At 47.8% G+C, this 8,036-nt stretch overlaps 1 protein-coding gene across 5 annotated transcripts in view; it reads right to left on the reverse strand.

The window, feature by feature from the left end:
- The window catches only part of ARHGAP17 (Rho GTPase activating protein 17), a 41,514-nt gene extending 33,769 nt beyond the window's left edge, over window positions 1–7,745 (reverse strand). For all 5 annotated transcript variants that reach the window (XM_027468746.3, XM_027468742.3, XM_027468743.3 and 2 more), the window contains exon 1: window positions 7,584–7,745. In XM_027468746.3, coding sequence (XP_027324547.1) covers window positions 7,584–7,636 — 53 coding nt within the window. In that variant the 5' untranslated portion in view covers window positions 7,637–7,745. The remainder of the gene's footprint in view (window positions 1–7,583) is intronic.
- Window positions 7,746–8,036: the final 291 nt, after the last annotated feature.

Raw genomic sequence — 8,036 nt, forward strand, 5'->3', positions numbered from 1 at the left:
CAGTGTGACAGGCTTGGCAAAATCATTTTCACTCTCCTAGATCCTCCAAAGCCTGGTGAAACAACCAGAAAAACAGACACACCAGAAGAACTAGATTTTATTCATTATTTTAAGGCAGCGTAAGACTGTGCTTTCCTTGGGTGTGTGCTCTGCTCTCCCTCACTGTGCATCCCTGACCCGACGGGCACTCACGTGGCAGAACAGAAAAGCCCGAGGTAATCCAGCTAGAACAGATCCCGTGGCATGTGTGTGTCTGCCTTTTATTGTTAATATTTTATCAGTCTTCTCATCTGTTTCAGCAAGCAGCAGTACAACAGCCAGAGCCAAAAGAGATGAGAGCATGCAGCTAGAGGCACGCAAGAGGACAACTAATATTTTTTAAATCCCTCAGCTTGGAGTCCTTTAATTTCTTTCTCTGCAGCAAAAATCTGAAGAATTTTACGCATTGCCCACTCAGCAGTCATCAGGCAAGCCTGCCAGTTATGTAATACTTTCTTTCTTCTAGCCAGCAGGCTTTAGCTAGTTCTCTACTAGAAGGCACAAAACCTTATTCAGATATCTTCAAGTCAACAAAACTGAACAGGTCTAATACAAAGCAGACTTTATCAAAAAGTTTATATAAAGGTTTGAAAGGCCTTTTCCGCCTCTACTAGGGAAAAACAAAATAACTGAACTATACCTGCACTGGAAACACCCGCTGTTCTGAAAAATAGATAACTCGTCCAGAAGTTCATTCTTATGGATTGCAGGCATGGAGAAATGCTTTTCCCTCCCACGTGAAAAGCTTAAAGTGAAATTGAATAGCTGAAATTTAAAAATGTGGCCTTTCAGAGAAGCAGGGAAGTTGGAGCCTTACGATAGCAAGGATGGCACAGCCAACGCACGGAATAAAGCCAGCCCAGCACTGCCAGACCCTACCTGAGCTACATATGAGCAGCCAGCAGCAGGCTGAGGGGACAGGTGGGACACCTGCCCGAGCCCTGCCTTCCTCCCTGGTCCTCTGCTCCCGGCCGCTGCGGAAGCCAGGCATAGCCCAGCCGTGTCATTCCTGAGCTTTCGTGTAGTCTGGAATCTGATCACAAGCGACAACGCTTTTTTAGCTGAGAGTGAGCGAGTGCTCATTGAGTGGAAACCTGCTGCTGCCCTTACGGAGCACGGCAGGCACAACAGGAAGTATCTGGGCAGCCAAACGCACCGGCCTGCTGGAAAGCACCGCAACGCCTAGGAGTAAGGCTTCAGGCACTGGACAACTGCTGCTGAGTGGCAAGGTGCATTCTTAACAGTTTCTAATCTCAGTGATTTTTAACTAATTCTTCAGACCAACACGGGATCATCTCAGTCCCCGAGGAATTGAGATAGAGGTGAAAATATACACAGACTCTTGTCTTCTGACTGTTCGTGAGATGCAACCCCTGCTCTTACCCGGGGTCCCAGGAGCAGGTGTTCAGCCTTTGAGAACTCACCAGCAGTCTGCTGGGACACAACTGCACTGAAGGAAGCCACTACTGAGTCCTCAGTGCAGGCAAATTCAGGCCATTTTTCCTTTGGCTTTAGCAACTCTGCTTTGAAAGGTATGCAGATTAATGAGATTAACAGATGGACAAACAAAACTGACAGCTTGAACACAGTTTATGTCCATAAGCTATTCCACTTGTTGCTGCATTAATGGAAGTTGCAAATACACTGCTAAGTACAACAGTGAGCAGACCCACGCTGAAAACATAGTAGCTGCACATTTTTCTGTAATTGGAAGTTTGCACTATTAAAAAGATTTATGAGCTGCACAGCGCATAGATTGCGTAAGCTTTACCTTAGGGGTGCAGGAAATAGATAAATATGTAGATACCAAGCAACTTTTGTTGATATAGCTTAGGCTGAGAAGCAGTGCTAAGGGGGCCGTTAGCTGTTTGTTTGTGGACATCTCAGATTGAGGAATTCTACCTGAAGTGGTGCTTCCCAGTGCTGCACGTACAAAGCGGTGAAGAGGCAGCAGAAAGCTGCAGCAGCTGTGCTCCTGACTGCGCTGCTCACTGCCTCCTTGCTCTGCCTATTCCACAGCCAGACTCCACCAACACACAGGTTTTTAGATAACGCACTCCTCCTGCTATTAGTAGACAAGTGCCTTAGTATTTGCATGCAGTTTATTTCAATCAGCCCTCGACAATTAGCTACACGAACTCTGAAAGCCTGCACATGTTCAGGAGAACAGACCTTCCCTAATCCAATCTTCTCAGACTCTTTAAACCTGTCATTGAATTAATCTTCCTTCTAGAAGAATCTTAAGTGAATTTTCTAATTACAGAAACCTCAAACTTCATTTGGAGATAAACAGGAAATGTTTACGATGACTATTGTAAACACTGAAATGAGGATTTTCTTTTTCTTTTCATGAGTACTCCAACGTAGACAAAGGCTAACCTACAAGACCAAGCACAAAGCAAATTTTCCCCTTGCACACGGGCATATTTTAACATTGTTTACAATTTTTTCAAATGTTTACCAATGGCAGGCACTCGAGTAAATGAAGTTTATCATACTGAACAATTTTTTTTAAAGGATGCTTGGGTGGGTCAGAATTGGGGGTCAGATTCATAAGGGTTTTTTTCCACAGAAGAACAAGAAAAATATTAAAGTAGCATTTCTTTGATATCTGTAAAACAATTTGATTTTATTTTAAATAGCTTTGTAAGGTTCATGTTATATTGAAGTGCTTTAGATTCAGAGATGAGCAAACTCATTTTACCACAGTTTTAAAAAAATTAGTTTGCAAAGTGCTATCAGTAGAAGACCAAGATGTAAAAAATGCCCTAAGTAATGAATTCTGAAAAAAATAAGACCAGAAACGATAGACAATAATAATATGGGGGAAAAATAACTCAGACCACCCATGATGCATTACTATAAATGATCAGTTTCCAGGAGATCTTCCCTTATACATATCAAAAGCAAGCTGCTCCGTGCTATACACAATCACTGAAGTTATTTTAACTTAACTTGCTTTAGTGTTGTGCCACACTAATGCCAATTCCAACGTACAGATTGCCAAGGGGTTTGAAGAGCTGCTAATTATAGTTTACTATGGTACCTTTCATGCACAGCACAAGCTATTAAAAGATACGTGCAAATACTGCTGCTGAGTCGCAGCAATGTCATGTGTACGAGGCATGGAAAAAACTCTGCACGCAAGACGTACTCAAACAGTAAAACTTGTTAAGAAGCTACGGTAAGCTGACTTTTTGACTAAAAAAAGATCTAAGGCTGTTTGTGGCCTCTTCTAGACTTTAATTAGTCTGAACTGCTGCTCCCTGGTTTAAATTAGCCTAACAGCCTGCGAGGCAGATAAAGGATCCCTCCTGGTAAAGACAAGGGTGTCCACCGAGCAGTCCTGATCCTACCTGACTTCCCAGATCTAAGCTTTGCAAACCAGTTGGCTGGAATAATTTTTAATCTGTACAGTACACTAAAAGATGAAAAAAGAAATTGATGGGAACATTAATAGTTAGGTCCCCAGAGGCACAAAAGCCTAACTTGCGTAGAATTATTAGACAGTCTAACAAGTGTCATTAATTACCAACCTTTTTTTCTGTAACTAAACAGCATGACACAAACACCTCCATGGACTCATTTCTCATAAAAATTACTTGCCTACGTAGCTCCAATGCTTATTAGTGTATCATTTGAAAGCCTTTAATGACAATACTTCTGAGCATTTATTTTTGTTAGAGAACTAGAATACTTCCCGAGCTTCTAATCAAAATCTGTCCCTGTTCAGAATTTATTAGAGTACAAAAACTGCAAGACTTGGATATATGAATTCCCTCAGTGACACCACACACAATATAATCTGTTGTTATTTCTGAACCCGATACACAGCTGACCTGCTACAATGCCTACCTGCTTCCGAGGCACCCAAAGGAGAGGTGCGAGCGGGCCAGGCAGGGTACCTCATCCCTGCAAAGCTGCGAGGCAGCAAGCAGAACGCATCCCATGGTGTGCCCCTCACAAAGTGCTCAGCCCAGGCAAAGCACGCCTGAAACACGTGTGGACAGAACCGTTCTTGGTCAGCACAGGCTTGGACTTCAACGCAGATAAAGTTTTGGAGGACGTAATACCTACATTCCATTAAAAGCTATCTCAACACATAGCCTCTAAGGAATCACTGGCCACCTGAAATTCAGAATGAAGGTTGTTACTCTTTTTTTTTCCCCCCCATCCCTCTTATCCTTGAAGCCTCACTAAGGGCTTTGAATGTCTCTTTATTCTGATACATTAACTCAGCTCCTCTGGAACTAATGATTGCCAGGTGAGCTATGCCTCTGTTCTCCTGCTCTGCGCCTGGCCCCACTTCTTTTGAATTCTCTCTCATCAGACATGAGATGCTTCGTGATGACATGCGAAGTGCCACACTCCCACCGAGACTAACCATTTATGAAAGGGGTCACTCGCCTGCTCCAGGTCAGAACGCCCCACAGAGGTTTGGGTACCGCATCCCAACAGAGGCAGTGGGGCAGCTGCCTGGTCCTGCCTCGGGCACTGTCTCCAGCACAACTGACACCGGCTGACCCCAGCCAACAGCACCAGAGGGACCAGCACTTGAACTGCCAGTTTTCAAGGGAAGGCAAAACATCCTGTTCCATCTTCCCCTTTCCTCCATGTTTATTTATATGGACAAGTAATTGATATTTCACTTCAGGGGTTAACCAGAGCTTGCTGTTACAGCAGCATCATTTACAGAGGACCTGTCAAAAAAAAATAAAGTACTCAGTGGCAGATTGAATACTGCTCTTGTTTAAGGCATCCAGGAACGTCCACAAGATAATTGCTGGAGAGTATTTAACACCACATCTACTAATTATTGGGGAATCCTGCTCCACTTAACTAATCCCCTCTTTAGTTTCTTACGTGTATTTCATAATGCCATATAATTCTGATCATGCAGACTCACAGGCTCTCAGAAATGCCATTCCTCTGCTTTAGCAAAGCTCCTGACCACCTTTTCTTATTCCTTCTTCTTCAGCTAAGGAGTTACTTTCCACTGATCCCAAGTCACATACACGTGGTACAGCTGTAGAAGAAGCACGCCAGCCTTCACAAGCTGACCATAAGAAAGGTTGTATCACTCATACACAGGGCCAGCTCAACAGAACAGGCCCTTAACTACTCTAGATTTAAACATTACTTCATTAAAAATAAAATAGATATGGGTGTGCTGACCTCACCGTCACACGCCTATCCCCAGTTTTGGGGAAAAAAGTTCAGAACGAGTGAGGAAAAGAGCAGAAGAACACACCCCTTTCTGATACACCATCACAAAAAACAAGAGCCAAAGGTCACCCAAGGAGGTAGCAGATGACACAGATGGGTGGATGTGACACACACGGTAAATGGCAGGGAGCACTCTGCACCACAGCCTCGAGTGCCACAGGTGAGCCAGCAGAGGCGAAGGGATGGGACCCTCAGCACAGCTGCCAGACGCTCTGCTGCAAGCGCTGCTTGTCTGGTGGGGCAGCCTACTTGCCAGCTGGGCCTCCCAACGGTGAACAGGGTCCTAAAAAGCTGACCATGTCTCTTCAAGAGATTTACATGACCACTGTAATGCTTCTGACAGAGCATTTGTCTCATGGTGTTCAGCATATGGCTAACCAGCAAGTTACAGCAACGCGATACGTATCAGCCTCAAGAAACAGCCAGCTGCGACCGTCCCAACACCTCTCATAAGGACACCGTGCACCTGAAGGCAGTTCGCTTTCATTCAACTACACCTAGACAAAAAAAAAAAAAAACAGATAAAAAGCACACTGCAATTTTTTTTTTCAATGCTACAGAATTTACAGATTTACGGAAGTCAAACTCATTTCAATTACATAAGCGTTTTTCTTTAACTTGGAAAGACAAATATTCAGGTCAGCAACAAGAGAAAGAAGTACATTAATAAGACTACAGCAGGCAAACCCCTAAAAAGGGCAATCGGGTCGATTCAAACCACTTACAGACTTTTGCATGCAATCTATATGCAAAAGAGGCAACAAGTACTGGTCAAAACTTTAAGATACTCCTCATTCTTTACAGCCTTCTCACTTCGGTTTAATTCAAAGAAAAGCTTGTATGTTCTTGGGTAAAGAATCTATACTGCTAAACGAACACTCTTAAGACAGTTTATTAAAAAACACTTTGCAATTAGACAGAGACCCAATAAGGATGTGCCAGCATTTAATGCCAACAGGAAAAAGGAGAAATGTGGTTTAAACTGAATTTAAACTATTAACGTTAAGTGTATGAAAACAAATGAGTTAGGGATAACTTTTAATGAAAAACTATTTCAGGTAGTTGTTTGTATTTTAACGAAACCAGAGAACTTTGCCGTTCCAGGCACAGGCTGCTAACACCCCAGCAGCCTGCCTGGCACGGAGCAGTCCCCACGCACGCAGACGGCCACACCCCGGGAATCTCAGCTGGGAAACGAGCGCCGGCCGCATCTTGCGGGGATCCTCGCAACAGACACTGCTCAGCCGCGGTAGCCAAAGGTCGTAAGGAAGGTTGGAGCTTCTGCTCCCAACGCAAACACCACTATAAACACTGCTCCAGATTTAATTCTTCTTTTCCCCCTGAGGTAAGAAGTAGCCCGAGATGTTTATCCTACTCGGTACAACACAGATTACCAGAAATTCCACTTGGGATTTGGAGCTATGGCCCAACACGCACAAGCAGGAACTCCAGTAATCACTCCAATGATTTTAAAGTGTGCTAATTTACAAAGAAAACTCTGTATGAGATGGGAATGAAAGAACACAGGATTGGTTTGGAAGTTATGCTCTACCTTACAGCAAAACAAATGCCCTAATAAAACCTGCTACTTTGCCATTATTAGCTGACACCCTTGTCTTTTACATCCAAATAGGCTCCAAAGAAGATAAGTATTGTATTAAATGGATTACTGGAGGAGAGATGTGAAAGCATGAACTCGAATACCCTGAACGCATACGCTTTGGGATTAAGTTTTCCTTACAATCTGAGAAGTTTCTGGAGGCCTGAAGAATAACTCCAGAGCCCTGCTCTACCCGGGGAAAGCCCCATTTGCCTTTTCGGCACACCGAGGAGCTGCAGCTCAGCGCGACCATGCCCGCGCCCGGCTCTGCTCCCGAAGGCTTCCCGGGGCCCCGCCGTCCCGAGGCTGGCGGCAGCCGCTCTGACGGGACCTCGGGTATTTTCGTCCCCCCCCGCGGCCCCCTCGGCGCGGATCGAAACAGCCCCGTGAGCAGCGGGAACAAAGGAAGCGAAAGTCACGAAGGGCAGGGAGGAAGCGCAGGGGCGGGCGGCCGGCAGCGAGCCCAGCCGAGAGGCAGCCCCGGGCCCGGTCCTGACCCCGGTCCCCCCCCAGCCCAGCCCTCCCCTCCCCGCCAGGCCCCGCTCGGGCCCCTCCGCAGCCCGCCCGGTGCCCGCTGCCCCTCGGCGGGGCCCAGCCGCGGCCGCGACCCGGCGCTGCCCTCAGCGGGGCGGCCCCGCGCGGCCCGGCCCGGCCGATCCGAGCCCCCCGGCGCGCCCCCCGGTGCCCAGCAACCCCCCCGGTGCCCCCCGGTGCCCACCTGCCCACGGTCTGGTTGGCCAGCTGCTTCATGCGGTTGAATTGCTTCTTCATGGCGGCGGCCGCCCCGGCCCCCCCGGGCCCCTCACCGCGCTCCGCCGCCGCCGCCGCCCGGCCCCGGCCCCGGCCCCGGCCTCCTCCGCCCTGCTCGCGGCGCCGCCCGCCCCGCCCCGCCCCGCCCACACCGGAACCCGCCGCCACTTCCGGTCCCGCCCCCCCCACCCCGGCACCGGGACAGCCCCGGAGCCCGGATGGCCGCCACGCCCCCCCCCCACGCTCGCAAAGACTACAACTCCCGGCTTCCCTTGAGGCACGCAGCCACTTCCTGGGCGGGGCCGAGCAGCCCGCGCTCTCCCATTGGGTGCACTGGAAATGGACGCGGCCGTAGGCCAATCGTAGCTGGGCTCCCCGAGCTCGGGCGTGCCGCTCTGCGGAGCCGACCAATGAGAGGCGG

This window comes from Anas platyrhynchos, chromosome 15 (genome assembly GCF_047663525.1).
Source record: "Anas platyrhynchos isolate ZD024472 breed Pekin duck chromosome 15, IASCAAS_PekinDuck_T2T, whole genome shotgun sequence".
NCBI classification, from domain to species: Eukaryota; Metazoa; Chordata; class Aves; order Anseriformes; family Anatidae; genus Anas; species Anas platyrhynchos.